This window comes from Rissa tridactyla, chromosome 21 (assembly GCF_028500815.1).
Source record: "Rissa tridactyla isolate bRisTri1 chromosome 21, bRisTri1.patW.cur.20221130, whole genome shotgun sequence".
Lineage (NCBI taxonomy): Eukaryota > Metazoa > Chordata > Aves > Charadriiformes > Laridae > Rissa > Rissa tridactyla.
This window is the reverse complement of record NC_071486.1, coordinates 3914408-3931856: the sequence shown is the minus strand read 5'-3', so window position 1 is coordinate 3931856 and position 17449 is coordinate 3914408. Positions and strand designations below refer to the sequence as shown.

At 49.1% G+C, this 17449-nt stretch overlaps 3 protein-coding genes across 3 annotated transcripts; all 3 read left to right on the top strand.

Moving 5' to 3' along the window:
- The first annotated feature begins 555 nt into the window (after nucleotides 1-555).
- Nucleotides 556-4838, top strand: LOC128900324 (acidic mammalian chitinase-like). Its single transcript, XM_054181341.1, has 11 exons — nucleotides 556-580; nucleotides 1210-1239; nucleotides 1952-2153; nucleotides 2452-2508; nucleotides 2614-2779; nucleotides 2905-3029; nucleotides 3503-3611; nucleotides 3703-3888; nucleotides 4042-4161; nucleotides 4261-4402; nucleotides 4563-4838. The coding sequence occupies exons 1-11, from the start codon at nucleotides 556-558 to the stop codon at nucleotides 4577-4579; spliced, it is 1179 nt and encodes a 392-aa protein (XP_054037316.1). The 3' UTR covers nucleotides 4580-4838.
- Nucleotides 4839-8100: 3262 nt separating this feature from the next.
- LOC128900317 (acidic mammalian chitinase-like) lies at nucleotides 8101-12613 on the top strand. Its single transcript, XM_054181323.1, has 11 exons — nucleotides 8101-8125; nucleotides 8755-8784; nucleotides 9497-9698; nucleotides 9997-10053; nucleotides 10159-10324; nucleotides 10450-10574; nucleotides 11048-11156; nucleotides 11248-11433; nucleotides 11586-11705; nucleotides 11805-11946; nucleotides 12301-12613. Exons 1-11 carry the CDS (start codon nucleotides 8101-8103, stop codon nucleotides 12561-12563), a joined length of 1425 nt encoding a protein of 474 aa, XP_054037298.1. The 3' UTR covers nucleotides 12564-12613.
- Nucleotides 12614-13122: 509 nt separating this feature from the next.
- On the top strand, nucleotides 13123-15716 carry PIFO (primary cilia formation). Its single transcript, XM_054181571.1, has 6 exons — nucleotides 13123-13147; nucleotides 13507-13649; nucleotides 13985-14083; nucleotides 14693-14826; nucleotides 15101-15227; nucleotides 15648-15716. Exons 1-6 carry the CDS (start codon nucleotides 13123-13125, stop codon nucleotides 15714-15716), a joined length of 597 nt encoding a protein of 198 aa, XP_054037546.1.
- The last annotated feature ends 1733 nt before the right edge of the window (nucleotides 15717-17449 follow it).

The window sequence follows — 17449 nt, the reverse complement described above, 5'->3', positions numbered from 1 at the left end:
ATGGTGTGGGCAAGAGACAGCTCGGGTCACAAAGCCCCCTCCATCCCAACAGACACTGTGCCTCCAGCAAGAGAGCCCCGTCCCTGTGTCCCCCAAAAAGCCCATTGCTGTGAGCCTAAGCCCTCCTCAGCCCTGCCGCGCTGACTGCCCCAGCCAAGGAGACAAGAGCCGTGTAAACCACCTTGGGTCTGGCGCTGCCTGCCACCTGCGGCCAGACACAATGACAGCGCAAGGTGAACACTTCCGCCACCTATCACTGCGCAATCGCCAGTGTGGACACAAAGCCTATCGCTGTAAACTAAATATTTAAGAAGAACAGCCATCTAAATTTGTTCTTCCACTGTTCTTGCAGCACCGTGACATGGCACAGCCTGATAATGGTGGTGTCTCCAGCTGGAGTGTTAAGGCCCATTGTACTGGGATCACTTTTGTGTGATACTGATCTTTACCAGCTTTTGTAATGTTTGTCCATCTTTGTTGACGCAAGACTGGCAGGAAGTGAGAGGAGCGTATAAAAGTGGGAGACGGTCTGCACCAGATCAGTTCTGGTCAAAGATGGCCAAGCTCACTTTGCTTACCGGTAAGTCCTGCTTCAAAACTTAGTTCTCTACCTTTATGACAAGTATTTGGGGCTCTTTCACTGTTATACAGTAGATTTTTGGGGATTAAAAATGCAGCACGCTCTCTACTGTCAAAGGAAAATAGATAGCAGTTCCTTTTGGGATGATTATACGTTGCACTACTTTTGGAGTTGATTCTTTTTCTTTGGATATGCAAATTCCTGATTGAATTGCTTTATGAAATTGAAAAATTATCTTGGGCCAAGAGAATGACACGCTGAGGAAGAAAACGGGTCATTCTGATGGAAAGGCTATTACTCTCTCCATAGCAGAGTATATTCCAAAAGGCTTCTGTTCTTTCAGCCTGCATGGAGCTCACTCATTGCCTCACCCTGGCTGAAGGTAGCAGCAGAACATTGAGCCGTTATGACCATGAGCTCCACTGTGTTTCCCCCTTCACTCAGAATGAATTGTGACCTGGGAGACAGCCTATGCTGAGTTCAGACAGATGCTCAGGAAGAGGAGCACAAATAGGCCCATTGATAGAAGCAATTGTATTGTCGGTATTACAGGATATATACCAGAGAGTTTCTGCTAGTTCAGGCATTTTCTCAGTTCTAAGACTAATCCCATGCTTTTTTCTTTCAAGGTCTGGTCTTCCTGCTGAACGCCCAAATAGGTATGTGCTTTCTGCCCTACACAACTCTACCAAATCCTTCTCAGTTATGGCCCCTGCAGACAACTACAACAGATTTCCTAGCTCATTCTTGTACGAGCCATGGGCGAGGAAGGAGAGACAGGCAGGCACACAGCGACGGTGCCTCTGAAGACAAAAGCGTGACGAGGCATGGCACGCTCAACATAAAGTGCAAATATCTTGCCCTCTTTCACGCAAACTTCCTCTTAGAGGCCCCTTCCTGCACAGCCTGAATGAAGCATAAGTTCAGCCACTAGCTCGGTCTTTGCAGAATCTTTCAAAGGCAGGTCAAACAGGCAGCACAGCAAACACGCAAAGAGCCTTCCACCTTTCAGGCACCTCACCAGAGATCCCTTCTGCCTCTGTTCTTCCTTATGTGGCAGCAAAGGAGAAAGATTCCCTTTGGGGAAGAGACCCAGCACTGAGAACCACCCTGATTCAAGAGTTTAAGGGTGCGGGAGGCTCCTAGACCCACTCATCTACTGAAACAAAGGAGGAAGGAAAGAAATCCAATACGATCCTAGGAGAGACAGAGGGACAGCCAACCCTACTTCACTTTCTCTGAACTCCTTAGCCTGCAGGGAAACACTGCCCGATGGTTGCTGAGCAGATCTGGTTAGGATACTCTGCCTCAAGTTACTAACATCTCTTCAATGCAGTCCAAATGTACCCCACGTCCTCTGTTTCTCTGCAGGCACTGCCTATGTGCTGTCATGTTACTTCACCAACTGGGCCCAGTACAGGCCCGGCCTGGGAAAATTCATGCCCAACAACATCGACCCGTGCCTGTGCGACCATCTGATCTACGCCTTTGCTGGGATGAACAACAATGAGATCACCACTTACGAATGGAACGACGAGACCCTTTACAAATCCTTCAATGGCTTGAAGAACCAGTACGTACTGAGAGCAAAGGGCTTCACTGGTTCTCCCTCTCAGGTCCTGCCAGCAGCTGTTCTCTGCTCAGTGGCAGCACCACCCACGGTTGAGGGATGCCGAGGAGAAGGGGCAGAGACTGACGGGGATGGCAGGGCAGGGCAGGCTGCCAGCACCCATCCTTTGAGGATGGTGACAGTGACTCAGTGCCCTGTGGACTTGGTCTTCCAATGTCACACCAAGAGATCACAGCCTACAAAGCCAGCTACACCGCTCAGTTACTTGCCATAAAACGTGTTCCTGTCCCTCTCTTTCCAGGAACAGAAATCTGAAGACCCTCCTGGCAATTGGAGGATGGAGTTTCGGGACAGCTAAGTAAGTTGAAACCATCTCCTTCCCATCACGGCACACTGGAAAGGGAGGGAGGGGCTCGAAGAGGCACCAGCCAAACCTCAACTCTCTCCTGCTCTACTTCCATAGGTTCTCCACAATGGTTTCTACGCCTCAGAACCGCCAGACCTTCATCAAGTCCGTCATCAAATTCCTGCGCCAGCATCAATTTGATGGGCTGGACCTTGACTGGGAATACCCTGGGTCCAGGGGCAGCCCACCTCAGGACAAGACTCTCTTTACCGTCCTCGTTAAGGTAGGTTCCAACAAAAGGGTTTGGTCAAGCCCTCTGCTCTGCACAGCTCTGGCCAGAGCCCTGGGCGGATGCAAAGCCTCAGGCCAGAGAGTCCACAGTGAGACCTGTTTCTTGGCATCCCTCAGGAAATGGTGGCAGCCTTTGAGCAGGAAGCCAAACAGGTCAACAAGCCCCGTCTCATGGTCACCGCTGCTGTTGCTGCAGGAGTTTCCACCATTCAGGCTGGCTACGAGATTCCTGAGCTTGGAAAGTGAGTAGCAAACCCCCAGGTATCATTTCGGTGACTTCCTTCAAGCGGTGAAGGGAAACTCTGACGCTGTCTGACAGAAACCAACCTCACTGCAGGTGGGGTCCCTGCTCTTTTGCGTAAGGCAAGAATGCTACGAGAGTGGTGCTGGTTTGGTGGGAAAGGGGACACCTCAGTCAGGGAAGTGGAACAACAGGCTGGCTCCAGCCACTCGGTGCCATCGGGGAACATCTCTCAGTTCCCAGAATACCAGCGCAATTCCCGCTCTGCCTTGACCTCTGCCTCCCTCCACCGGAGGAGAGAATTGGCTCCAGCACTTCCAAGGCCAGCTCAAGCAAGGTCTTGAAGAACCCAGATTTGCAGAAAGAGGGAACATGGCCAGGGATGCGGTGGGGTAATCGGCCAGCACTACAGGAACAATCGGGTCTGGGTGACTGAGCAGGCCAGTAGACAGATGTGTGCAATGTTCTCCACAGGTACTTGGACTACATCCACGTGATGACTTACGACTTCTACAGCTCTTGGGATGGACACACTGGGGAGAACAGCCCTCTGCACGGCGGCAGTAACAGCCAACTCAGTGTTGTAAGTGTATTTTGGAAGCCTCTGCCACAGAGGTCATATTCCTGCCTACAAATCCTGGCATAGACTTGAACTTTGATTTTTTTTTTTATAGGAATACGCTATGAACTATTGGAAGAACAATGGTGCTCCAGCGGAGAAGCTCCTTGTTGGATTCCCAACCTATGGACGTAGCTTCAACCTCCAGAACCCATCCAACACTGCTGTTGGGGCACCAACATCAGGACCAGGGCCAGCTGGACCTTATACAAAGGAGGCTGGATTCCTGGCTTACTATGAGGTATGTGTGCTCCTACACACCTAGGCCGCCAAAACCACAAACACCCTTCAAAGTACCCAGCAAGGAATATTTAACCCAGGCAGCCATGGAACATGCCAACTGCCCTTTTTTTAGGGCACTTGCTCACTTCTACCTCTCCCCTCTTTTTCCTAGATCTGCACATTCCTGGACTCTGGAGCCACCCAGGCTTGGGATGCCCCCCAGGACGTGCCCTACGCTTACAAAGGCAGCGAATGGGTTGGCTATGACAACATCAAGAGCTTCAACATCAAGGTATGGTGGGATGTGTGGCTGCGCTAATAATAAGGCAGGAGGCCTTCTGCAGTAGCAGGTCCCCGGACTAATTGGGATCTCTCCCCTGGCACTGAACAGGTTGACTGGCTGAAGAAGAACAATTTTGGAGGCGCTATGGTTTGGACCATCGATCTGGATGACTTCACTGGCACTTTCTGCAAGGAAGGCAAATATCCCCTGATCACCACCCTGAAGAACGGTCTTGGTCTGCAAAACAGCGGTGAGTAACTTGAGTAATATGGGGTTTGTGCTTACAACATCAGTTACAAAAAGCTGATGTGTTCATAACGCCGTGTAACCATGGAAGGAGGGTAGGGACAAGAGTCCATTATAAATATAATCCCTTCCCTAAGGAAAACTTCTCCATACTTTCATTTCAGGCTGCAGGAGCTATTAATGTTCCGCTCCAGAAGTCCCTGTAGCTCCTAAACACGGAAGTTGGGAGTGTGAGCACTAGCTGGAGTAACAATTCAAGTCATTGTGGCAGGAGGGATTTTTGTGCTGGTAAAGCCATCCACGCTCAACCAACCAAAGCAGCTTTTACCAATGTTTGAACATCAAAACTCGTTTCAGAATTGCCATGATAATCTTGTCTACAATACCAGCTGCTCTTGCTACAACTGGCCATGAAGATACCAATCCTATTACAGCAAACAGATCCCTCTGATCTTATTGCATGGAATAATAATGATTAAATAAAGTGTTCTGCAAAAGCAAAAGTCCTTCTTGTTTCAATTCATATTGCTCTTAATATTTTGATCCTCCGTGATTCTCTCATGATGCTTACACTTATGCTCAGCGAAGAGCCTGAATCTACAAGCTGCATTTTAAACAGCCATAAACTGGCATTTCCAGGGCTTTCTTCCTGTGCCAGCAGGGCAGTCAGAAAGGGAAAAAAAGCAGAAGGAAGAGACAGAGCATATCAGGCCATGCCTGACAGAGAAGGGTAATGCTGGCACAACCAGGACACTCGCTCCCCACAGAGCCCTTGTGCATGGCCTCTGCGTTCATCCAGGAAAAAGCATTCTCCTCCTGGAAGAGTTACCTTCCAAAAGGACCAGTCTTCAAAGCGCCCACAGCCCTGGCGCTCTGTCCATGAGGCATCAATTACTCCCTCATGCAGGAATGGTTCAGCTGGGCACGTACCAAGTCACAGGCAGACTCCTGATGTCTCCTAGAGCCCCAGAAGTCCCCTCCATGGTCTCAGCTGCAAGGGACACTCATGCCCCATTGCAGCAGCCTATAAGCGTAATCCCAAAACTGTTCTTCCTCTTCTCCCAACAAAAATTCATTTAAAAAGCATCTGCTTAGAGAAGAGAAATGAGTGGGAGTGAACTCTGCTGCTGCTCAGGCACTTCTGCCCTTCCTCTGATGCAAAAAAGTCAGGAAGAGGCTCCTGCTTTTAAACAACAGGGGAGCAGACTCGGATACTCCCTGGAAAAGAAGCCACAGCGCAAGAAAGGCTTTGTGATAGCAGCAACAGCAGGCCAGTGTTTCTTACCAGACCCACAGGTTAGAAAAGCCAGTTTCAAAGAAGCAGAGCCACAGCTTTGCAAGAATTTGTAGAGAGACTTTTTCCTCACTTTCATTGGTCATGAATCAACTTTTCAGAAACAGACTCTGTCTGAGAAGCAGAAAGAGTGCTGGAAAACCAGTAAGCTTTTAGGTGCTCGTGGCTGTACTACACAGGCAAACACAGACCCATCTCAGAGTGTTGGGGAGTCACAGATCTCCATACACATAGCCTACCAGCAGGTGAATCCTTGGGCTAAACCTTGGGCCTCAGGACTGATCATAGGAGCTCTGGCAACATAGGCCCTACATATAGACGTATATGCAGACATATCTGGCGTAAATCCCCCCAGGAAAATTCCCAGGGAATTTCCAAGAACACCACTCCACGCTAAGAAAAAACATACTGGCAACAGACTGTCTCTGTGGAGGTAGGACATTGTACCTGCCTGCAGTGAGGAACATCAGAGCAGCAGCCCAAAACACACGTAGCTCTCTCCAGGTGGTTCTGTTTTGGGTTTTTTTGACAAAGTCACGCAGCTTCTCGCACCCAAACCCAGAATGTATTTATGTGAGCTCAACAGCATCTTTGCACTGCCAATGTGATAGAAAGCAGCCTCCCTTCACTTGGAAACCCAACGCCACAGCTTTCAGATACATCTACCTAGCCAAGGGCCCGTCTACCTAGCAGATGTCTCTGCATGGCTAACATGAACCTTGGCTGTTGTGACGCTGCCACCAGCACAAATGCCCATATTGGCTGTCAGCTCCAATCTCCCTGTACCAGGAGACCGATACCCGTACCTCTGCATCCAGATAAGGGTTAGCAGAGGGTTCTCCAAAACACACACCTCCTTTGCATTGACCTTCAATTTTCTGCCCAGTTCAGCCTTCCGCACTGACCTGCCTAATCTCCATAGCAAGGACAGGGAGAACAAAACAGCCTCCCAAAAGCAATGGCTCGCGTACACCGAGGGTAGCAAGGTCAGGATGACTAAGGTCTTTGCGGAAAACAGTAGTTTTTAGAGAGTTTGCTGAGAGTCAGTTGTCAGACACCTCTCACATGGGATGGGTGCAAGGCTGTGCAAGCATCATGCCTCACTATGACAAATCTCTTTCATCATTCACCATATTTAATCCACTCCATACACAAAATCTAGAAGTCTAATGAAATTTAGCAGCAGGTCAGTGACTTCAGTGCCAGCACCTGATAGGGGCAACTTTGAGGCTGTTTTCCAGGCTCCCATTCAACCAAGTCTGGGTGACCGACTGGAAATTCACCTTCACATCATCTTAATGTGAATTGAAGAACAACTCAGCGTGGAGCAACTAGTCATCTGCACGCTGTGTCTTACTCCACTATTTGCAGTAGTGCTGTCAGTGCCTAGTGTGCAGACAGAATCTTCTGATTAAAAACATCATTTTCAGCACCTCAAACACCTTTGAAAAAATTCCATTCAAATATACATAAAAGAAAGACATTGCATCCTGAAAACAAAAAAATAAGACAAGCTCATATAGAATAAAAGAGACTGAGGTAATTCCACTCCATGGAGCTTCACAGAAAAATAAGGCAAGACAGGGATGCTTGGCAACACAGAGGCCTCTCACTTTGGGAGAAAGCTGAGCGAGGAGAGCAGGGAGGAAGTGTGAAAGAAATGACACCTGCATGATGCTCTGTCCCCGGGCTCTCTCTTGTAGGGCTTGGAGGGCCTCCAAGAAAGAATGCTTCTGCCTGAAGAAAATTACCTTGGCAAGTGGGAGAAGGACGAGGCAGAAGCTGACTTGGCTTCCTTTACTGATGGCACACCAGGAAAGCCTCTCTGCTTCCCTGAAGTGACACCACCTCAGATGGTGTGGGCAAGAGACAGCTCGGGTCACAAAGCCCCCTCCATCCCAACAGACACTGTGCCTCCAGCAAGAGAGCCCCGTCCCTGTGTCCCCCAAAAAGCCCATTGCTGTGAGCCTAAGCCCTCCTCAGCCCTGCCGCGCTGACTGCCCCAGCCAAGGAGACAAGAGCCGTGTAAACCACCTTGGGTCTGGCGCTGCCTGCCACCTGCGGCCAGACACAATGACAGCGCAAGGTGAACACTTCCGCCACCTATCACTGCGCAATCGCCAGTGTGGACACAAAGCCTATCGCTGTAAACTAAATATTTAAGAAGAACAGCCATCTAAATTTGTTCTTCCACTGTTCTTGCAGCACCGTGACATGGCACAGCCTGATAATGGTGGTGTCTCCAGCTGGAGTGTTAAGGCCCATTGTACTGGGATCACTTTTGTGTGATACTGATCTTTACCAGCTTTTGTAATGTTTGTCCATCTTTGTTGACGCAAGACTGGCAGGAAGTGAGAGGAGCGTATAAAAGTGGGAGACGGTCTGCACCAGATCAGTTCTGGTCAAAGATGGCCAAGCTCACTTTGCTTACCGGTAAGTCCTGCTTCAAAACTTAGTTCTCTACCTTTATGACAAGTATTTGGGGCTCTTTCACTGTTATACAGTAGATTTTTGGGGATTAAAAATGCAGCACGCTCTCTACTGTCAAAGGAAAATAGATAGCAGTTCCTTTTGGGATGATTATACGTTGCACTACTTTTGGAGTTGATTCTTTTTCTTTGGATATGCAAATTCCTGATTGAATTGCTTTATGAAATTGAAAAATTATCTTGGGCCAAGAGAATGACACGCTGAGGAAGAAAACGGGTCATTCTGATGGAAAGGCTATTACTCTCTCCATAGCAGAGTATATTCCAAAAGGCTTCTGTTCTTTCAGCCTGCATGGAGCTCACTCATTGCCTCACCCTGGCTGAAGGTAGCAGCAGAACATTGAGCCGTTATGACCATGAGCTCCACTGTGTTTCCCCCTTCACTCAGAATGAATTGTGACCTGGGAGACAGCCTATGCTGAGTTCAGACAGATGCTCAGGAAGAGGAGCACAAATAGGCCCATTGATAGAAGCAATTGTATTGTCGGTATTACAGGATATATACCAGAGAGTTTCTGCTAGTTCAGGCATTTTCTCAGTTCTAAGACTAATCCCATGCTTTTTTCTTTCAAGGTCTGGTCTTCCTGCTGAACGCCCAAATAGGTATGTGCTTTCTGCCCTACACAACTCTACCAAATCCTTCTCAGTTATGGCCCCTGCAGACAACTACAACAGATTTCCTAGCTCATTCTTGTACGAGCCATGGGCGAGGAAGGAGAGACAGGCAGGCACACAGCGACGGTGCCTCTGAAGACAAAAGCGTGACGAGGCATGGCACGCTCAACATAAAGTGCAAATATCTTGCCCTCTTTCACGCAAACTTCCTCTTAGAGGCCCCTTCCTGCACAGCCTGAATGAAGCATAAGTTCAGCCACTAGCTCGGTCTTTGCAGAATCTTTCAAAGGCAGGTCAAACAGGCAGCACAGCAAACACGCAAAGAGCCTTCCACCTTTCAGGCACCTCACCAGAGATCCCTTCTGCCTCTGTTCTTCCTTATGTGGCAGCAAAGGAGAAAGATTCCCTTTGGGGAAGAGACCCAGCACTGAGAACCACCCTGATTCAAGAGTTTAAGGGTGCGGGAGGCTCCTAGACCCACTCATCTACTGAAACAAAGGAGGAAGGAAAGAAATCCAATACGATCCTAGGAGAGACAGAGGGACAGCCAACCCTACTTCACTTTCTCTGAACTCCTTAGCCTGCAGGGAAACACTGCCCGATGGTTGCTGAGCAGATCTGGTTAGGATACTCTGCCTCAAGTTACTAACATCTCTTCAATGCAGTCCAAATGTACCCCACGTCCTCTGTTTCTCTGCAGGCACTGCCTATGTGCTGTCATGTTACTTCACCAACTGGGCCCAGTACAGGCCCGGCCTGGGAAAATTCATGCCCAACAACATCGACCCGTGCCTGTGCGACCATCTGATCTACGCCTTTGCTGGGATGAACAACAATGAGATCACCACTTACGAATGGAACGACGAGACCCTTTACAAATCCTTCAATGGCTTGAAGAACCAGTACGTACTGAGAGCAAAGGGCTTCACTGGTTCTCCCTCTCAGGTCCTGCCAGCAGCTGTTCTCTGCTCAGTGGCAGCACCACCCACGGTTGAGGGATGCCGAGGAGAAGGGGCAGAGACTGACGGGGATGGCAGGGCAGGGCAGGCTGCCAGCACCCATCCTTTGAGGATGGTGACAGTGACTCAGTGCCCTGTGGACTTGGTCTTCCGATGTCACACCAAGAGATCACAGCCTACAAAGCCAGCTACACTGCTCAGTTACTTGCCATAAAACGTGTTCCTGTCCCTCTCTTTCCAGGAACAGAAATCTGAAGACCCTCCTGGCAATTGGAGGATGGAGTTTCGGGACAGCTAAGTAAGTTGAAACCATCTCCTTCCCATCACGGCACACTGGAAAGGGAGGGAGGGGCTCGAAGAGGCACCAGCCAAACCTCACCTCTCTCCTGCTCTACTTCCATAGGTTCTCCACAATGGTTTCTACGCCTCAGAACCGCCAGACCTTCATCAAGTCCGTCATCAAATTCCTGCGCCAGCATCAATTTGATGGGCTGGACCTTGATTGGGAATACCCTGGGTCCAGGGGCAGCCCACCTCAGGACAAGACTCTCTTTACCGTCCTCGTTAAGGTAGGTTCCAACAAAAGGGTTTGGTCAAGCCCTCTGCTCTGCACAGCTCTGGCCAGAGCCCTGGGCGGATGCAAAGCCTCAGGCCAGAGAGTCCACAGTGAGACCTGTTTCTTGGCATCCCTCAGGAAATGGTGGCAGCCTTTGAGCAGGAAGCCAAACAGGTCAACAAGCCCCGTCTCATGGTCACCGCTGCTGTTGCTGCAGGAGTTTCCACCATTCAGGCTGGCTACGAGATTCCTGAGCTTGGAAAGTGAGTAGCAAACCCCCAGGTATCATTTCGGTGACTTCCTTCAAGCGGTGAAGGGAAACTCTGACGCTGTCTGACAGAAACCAACCTCACTGCAGGTGGGGTCCCTGCTCTTTTGCGTAAGGCAAGAATGCTACGAGAGTGGTGCTGGTTTGGTGGGAAAGGGGACACCTCAGTCAGGGAAGTGGAACAACAGGCTGGCTCCAGCCACTCGGTGCCATCGGGGAACATCTCTCAGTTCCCAGAATACCAGCGCAATTCCCGCTCTGCCTTGACCTCTGCCTCCCTCCACCGGAGGAGAGAATTGGCTCCAGCACTTCCAAGGCCAGCTCAAGCAAGGTCTTGAAGAACCCAGATTTGCAGAAAGTGGGAACATGGCCAGGGATGCGGTGGGGTAATCGGCCAGCACTACAGGAACAATCGGGTCTGGGTGACTGAGCAGGCCAGTAGACAGATGTGTGCAATGTTCTCCACAGGTACTTGGACTACATCCACGTGATGACTTACGACTTCTACAGCTCTTGGGATGGACACACTGGGGAGAACAGCCCTCTGCACGGCGGCAGTAACAGCCAACTCAGTGTTGTAAGTGTATTTTGGAAGCCTCTGCCACAGAGGTCATATTCCTGCCTACAAATCCTGGCATAGACTTGAACTTTGATTTTTTTTTTTATAGGAATACGCTATGAACTATTGGAAGAACAATGGTGCTCCAGCGGAGAAGCTCCTTGTTGGATTCCCAACCTATGGACGTAGCTTCAACCTCCAGAACCCATCCAACACTGCTGTTGGGGCACCAACATCAGGACCAGGGCCAGCTGGACCTTATACAAAGGAGGCTGGATTCCTGGCTTACTATGAGGTATGTGTGCTCCTACACACCTAGGCCGCCAAAACCACAAACACCCTTCAAAGTACCCAGCAAGGAATATTTAACCCAGGCAGCCATGGAACATGCCAACTGCCCTTTTTTAGGGCACTTGTTCACTTCTACCTCTCCCCTCTTTTTCCTAGATCTGCACATTCCTGGACTCTGGAGCCACCCAGGCTTGGGATGCCCCCCAGGACGTGCCCTACGCTTACAAAGGCAGCGAATGGGTTGGCTATGACAACATCAAGAGCTTCAACATCAAGGTATGGTGGGATGTGTGGCCGTGCTCATAATAAGGCAGGAGGCCTTCTGCAGTAGCAGGTCCCCGGACTAATTGGGATCTCTCCCCTGGCACTGAACAGGTTGACTGGCTGAAGAAGAACAATTTTGGAGGCGCTATGGTTTGGACCATCGATCTGGATGACTTCACTGGCACTTTCTGCAAGGAAGGCAAATATCCCCTGATCACCACCCTGAAGAACGGTCTTGGTCTGCAAAACAGCGGTGAGTAGCATGTGCTTCTCCAAGGGGACTCCCTACTTCGCTGCTCATGCAGGGCTCCAGAGACCCATGAACCTTCATCTCTGGAGCCTTGGCAGACAAAGAATTTCTGTGGAAGGCACATCTAGAGCTTGCCCTGGAAAGATCCCTTTCCTCTACATCCCGTCCCCCAGGATAAAAGAGGGAGATTGTAACTTGGACCTGGGTCCAGGCAGTGCAAAGGCCTGGTTCAACCTAGGCCAGACTTTGGGGGAGCACGCTTTAATAGCTGACCCCACCACTAAAGGGCCTAGAGAGGAAGGGGAGGGCTGAGAGACTGTCAACACAAAAATAAGCCCTTTCCTGCTTTTATTTCAGACTGTGTGCCTCCAGCTCAGCCCAATCCTCCAGTCACTGAAGCTCCTAACCAAGGAGGTGGAAGTGGGAGCGGGGGCTCAGGTGGTGGCTCTGGTGGCGGCTCTGGTGGCAGCGGTTTCTGTGCTGGCAAGGCCAACGGCATCTATGCAGATCCAACCAACAAGAGCAACTTCTACAACTGCATTAATGGTGAAACTTTCATGCAGAGCTGCCAGAACGGTCTTGTCTTTGATACCAGCTGCTCCTGCTGCAACTGGCCATGAAGATGCCAATCCTGTTACTGCAAACAGACCCCTCTGATCCAATTGCACAAACTAAGAAAGATTAAATAAAGCATTCTGCAAAAGCAACAATCCTCACTGTTTCAACTCATCTTGCTCTTAATATCTTGATGTTCTCTGATTTTCTCATGATCCTCACACTTGTGGTCAGGGAAGGGCCTGATTGCACAAGCTGGACTTAATCCAGTATGGCATTTTCCAGGGATTTCTGGCTGCCCTACCTTGACTGCCAGGCACAGGGAAAAAGACAGCAGACAATGGGCAGATTGGGCTGTGTCACAAGAGAGATCACAGAGAAGGGTCCTGACAGCCCAGCCTGTAGACTGCTTCCCCAAAGACCTGTCCCCTACCGACTTACAGTGTCAAAACAGCAGCTCCTGGCAGTGGGAGCCTGCACAGCACAATCCACAGGGATTTTATTATCCTCCTCTTTCCCCTGCACCCTTCAGGAGCTGCCATCACCAGCATTCCCTCCTGCACCCCCTGCTCCGTGTCTATAGCAACTGGAGTACACACACATCCTGAAGTCTTGCAGGGCAGCATGGCAGCGGTGTGGGAGCCAAGAGGTGAGCCCTGCGATTTGCGTGCACCCAGGGGGGGTCTGTGGGCACCAGGGCTTTCCTTGCCCCCGGGGAGCTGCATAACATCAGGCTTCCCCAGCAACCTTCCCCACAACCAGGCTGTTATGCTACTCTGTGCTCAGGCTGGGGAAAAAGAAGCCTTTGAGGCAGGAGGGAACAGGCATCCAAAGGGGAGAACCCTCACAAATATCAAGGTCAGGGGAAATTCCCATCTGCGAGATAAGGGGGTGGTTGGCCTCAGGCAGAGAGCAGCAGACACTTACAAAGGTAAAAAAGGAGGAAGTGGTGATAAACTCCTCGTGGTTTTATCATACTGGTGGCATCTCCCTCTCCTGGTCTCACAGATGTGCAGAAGCGGATCTCATTTGGGTCATGTCAAGAGCGGAAAATGTTTCCTCTCCACCATGCCCCAGACAGGCTGGGAGTCCAGCTGGTATCCATCAGGGGAGACCCTTCCCTTGGGCCAGGCTGTTACCTGAGTCAAGAGGTAAGTTGCGCAGTTTTCATGCTCAGAGTTTTCCTTCGCAGAAGACACACACTACAGGAATAATAGGACCATGACCAGCCGGACACAGAGCCCCCACACGTGCCCTGCAAACCAGTTGTACAAGGTCTCCACATACACCTAGAAAAAGAAATTCCCCCTCCCCTTCCAAACATACCAGTCCTCAAAGCTCCAGCTGCCCTAGTGCTCTACATCATTAGTTAAGAATAAGAGGAATTCATGGAAATAACATCTGCTGCTCATGTATTTCTGCCCTTCCCCTGATGCAAACCCTGCCTTAAAAATGTCAGTAAAACACTTCTGCTTTTGAATCACAGAGAAGCAGCTTCAGATACTCTTTGGAAAACAAACCACTGAGCAAGAAAGGCTATGTGATAGGAGCAAGAACAGCCCAGCGTTTCATACCAGACCCACAGGTAAGAAAAGCACACTTCAAAGCAACAGAGCTGCAGCTTTGCAAGAATTTGTAGGCTATTCCCAACATAGTGTTCAATCAACACAACAATGTGTTTCGATCACATTTGCTGGGGCTGCCTACAACTCCCACATAGTCTAGTGATCTCCTTACAGATAGTCTAGTGGGCGGTGTTGAGCCTAGAGACCAATGACTGATCATATGAGCTCTGGCAACATTGACACGTGCATTTTTGTATACACACATTCCTTCGTATCACATACACACGCATGTAAATGTACATATTGAGGCAAAATCAGGGAGGGAGCTCAGCTATACTACCTGATAAAACACTCTATGTTTTCTGGGCCAACTCCTCTAGAATAACAACACATTAGTAGAGACCTCACAGGACACACTGGGTAAGGAGTAGGGAGTGCATAATTGACTTGTTCTGATTTTTTTTATACTATCAGAATAGCCAAAGCATGCATTGAACAGCAGATCTGTAATGCCCAGCTGGCTGATGACCAGAGCATGTGGGGATGGTTTGCAGAACAAAATCTTCCATATAGAAATTTTATCTCAATGTATGTGATAAATCTAGATGATAAATCTCTATCTCTATCAGGCTGTGACTCCTGGCCCAGCAACGTACCAGTCATTCTGGAAGAAAGAAAGAAAATGCCAGCCTGCCTATGCTCCATTTTCCATGAAGACACCACGATTTCCAGATAAGCCTTCAGATAAAGAATTTTTCCCTGGGTAATGTAACTCATTTTCTTACACTTTTAATAATAAGCAAAAGTACTAGCAGAGAGAAATACTAAGACACAAATGGGAGATAGGTAACTGGGTTCCCAGTAATGCTTTTTTATCTTCAAAAAGCTCCCCTGCTTTAGTCTTTAACTTAGCATGATCACTAGAATACCACAACATGCATTTCTCCCATGGATCGAGGGAGGGCTGGTAAATTCCGGTATTACAAACATCATACACCAGCTCCAGAAATGAGATATTTTGTGCCTGCTTTCTTTAGACCAGGAACTTATGAAGCGGACAAGCGATTACACAAAAAAATCACTTGGCCGATGAAGTTTGGGTCTCCAGACTGGTCTTTAGTGCCAATGCCAGCAAAGAGGATGCTAAATATGGAGGTACAGAAGGTAAGGACATGGATAAGGGGATGTTATTCCCGGCTCAATGCTTCTGACAAATGAAATTGTATGATTACTTCAACGCATTTGCACCATGTTTTGTCAACCTTTCCTCACTGGCCTGCTGCGTACCTGACTACTAGCCTGGGACACAAGATACAAAGTAATTTCCTCTCACAAAATGCTGGTTTGCACAAACAGGTACAGTCCTTGAAAAAAACCCTCCTATTAAGAAAGGTTTTGCTCTGGAAGTTTCCATCCACAAAGTGAGAGAACCAGAGCACAGACTTCCCCGTGTAGCTCTGCTGAAAAGAAAGCCTTTCTCATTTAAGACATAGGTTAAGGTTCTTGACACCATCACATATCTTCCTGCACTTTTCTGAAGCAATTGTCATTGCTAATGTCTAACAGATAGCGGTTGTCTTTTAGCTGACCATAGACAGAGAATTCAGGAAACACCGGGACCGAGTGGCCTACCTGAGTTTGTACTACAGCTGAGGAGCCCGAGCTGCCGCCATGTCCTCCCGTTCCAGTGGGTCAGCTCAGGCCTCGCCTCCGCCTCCCACCCACTCATGGAGACATTCATCTGCACCACCCAGCCTCTCCAAATAAAAACATTTTTAAAAAAGAGATTTCTTGCCACTAGTTGTGCTTACTGGGTATCATGCCAGGTGTCAGCTGCCTCTGTGGGTCCCTGGGTGCCGCCAGGGCCCATAGCCCAGGTGAGGCTGGCGGCCATTTTCTCTGTGTCGCTTCACCTCACTGCCCTCCCCAACATGGCTTCCCTCACCACAGGGGGCTTTTCCCCCCAGAATCCAGTCCTCCTTGGCACCGGAGAGGAGCCAAATTAACGCAGCTAGAGGGTGGCTCGGCTGCTGTCCCGTCTCCTCGACACTGAGAGTGAACGCCACCATCTTCTTCTCAGCCGCCACCTGCCTTCCCTGGCCTCCTCAGCACCATCTCCTCAGACACTGGGTACAAGGGTTGATCCACAGCTTAAGGAGAGCTGAGAAACACAGAGGTGTTATGGGGCATAGCCACCGGTCCTGCGCTGCCCTCAGGTACGTTCAGAGAGAATATAATGGCTCTGTGCACAGCCAGCAACTATATTAAAAATAGCACACAGCAAAGATCCTAGGGAAAGAGGCTGTGCTGGGACAGGTTAGAGCAGACGGCCTGCAAGATGCACGGTTGCATTACTAGCTTTTCCCCTACTGACATGAGAAATGTATTTTCAAGTAAGGAGCAAACAGCATGCTGCTAATTAAGAATCTGGCCACGAAAATAAATTTAGCCTGAAACAGAAAGGTACTGGTATTCACCATCAGTTGTTTCTGTAATGTACAGTTTAGACCCTAGGGATGTCTATAAATGTTTACAAACCTTCACACACAGACTTAATCTCTCAGATCACAAGCTTGAGTCAGTCTCGGGGGGAAACTACGAGCAGGCAGCATTCATTCTCAGTATAACTACCGGTCACAATGCAGGCTTTCAAATTTTCTGGGTCTGTTTAGCTGTTTCTGTTAGCAAATTTCACCTGTTGCCCGATTTCAGCTATAAAACCAAAACGCGTTCTTCCAATTTCCCACTTTCAGTCTTCGAGTGCTCTCACGTACCCACGACAGCAGCTGCTTACGAGCTGTCTTTTCTAGGCACGTTGGCTCCTTCCCTCCCAACCACAAGAGGCTGCTTTGTAGTTGCAGCTGTCAAAAAGGGATGTACTTGGTGATTCGCAGTTGCCCCTTTTGGTGCAATCTTCTGAAGGAGAGAAATTATACTGTCCTAAGACCTGGGGTTTATGGCTCTTTAAGGCTTCACCTCTGTATTCATGGCCGATACTGTGTACTTCACCTCCATCTGTCTTGGTTTTCTAATCAGTAGAAAAACACGTGTGTAAGAGAAGATGTAAAAGAAAGTAAGCAGTACCTATGATTCTGCAGTCCTCAACCACATGTTCCACCCGTGACTGGAGAAACCTTTTACTAAAGCTTTTGCAAAACTGATGGTATTTCAAAAGGCACTTTGTCCTCACTGAACATATTTCTAATGAACCACAGTTTTTGTTGGAAAATTCTCAACCTTCTTAGCTATCAGGTGGACATAGGAAGAAATGCAGAGGGAAGGACAAGACTTCCTACTGCTTGTAGACTGCACTGAAAACACACTCAGGCTTTATTTAGGTGCTTTCCCACTCCTGAAACTTCTAAGGACTCAGACAGTTTTGCTTG

Excerpts from the sequence above, each read along its gene's own strand:
- PIFO (XM_054181571.1), top strand. The coding sequence starts at position 13,123 with ATGGCAGCGGTGTGGGAGCCAAGAG. Across the intron at positions 13,148-13,506 it reads AGCGGTGTGGGAGCCAAGAG|ATGTGCAGAAGCGGATCTCA; the intron begins GTGAGCCCTGCG and ends CTGGTCTCACAG. Across the intron at positions 15,228-15,647 it reads TAAATATGGAGGTACAGAAG|CTGACCATAGACAGAGAATT; the intron begins GTAAGGACATGG and ends GTTGTCTTTTAG.
- LOC128900324 (XM_054181341.1), top strand. The coding sequence starts at position 556 with ATGGCCAAGCTCACTTTGCTTACCG. Across the intron at positions 581-1,209 it reads CAAGCTCACTTTGCTTACCG|GTCTGGTCTTCCTGCTGAAC; the intron begins GTAAGTCCTGCT and ends TTTTCTTTCAAG. Across the intron at positions 2,780-2,904 it reads TCTTTACCGTCCTCGTTAAG|GAAATGGTGGCAGCCTTTGA; the intron begins GTAGGTTCCAAC and ends GGCATCCCTCAG.
- LOC128900317 (XM_054181323.1), top strand. The coding sequence starts at position 8,101 with ATGGCCAAGCTCACTTTGCTTACCG. Across the intron at positions 9,699-9,996 it reads TTCAATGGCTTGAAGAACCA|GAACAGAAATCTGAAGACCC; the intron begins GTACGTACTGAG and ends CTCTCTTTCCAG. Across the intron at positions 11,947-12,300 it reads TCTTGGTCTGCAAAACAGCG|ACTGTGTGCCTCCAGCTCAG; the intron begins GTGAGTAGCATG and ends CTTTTATTTCAG.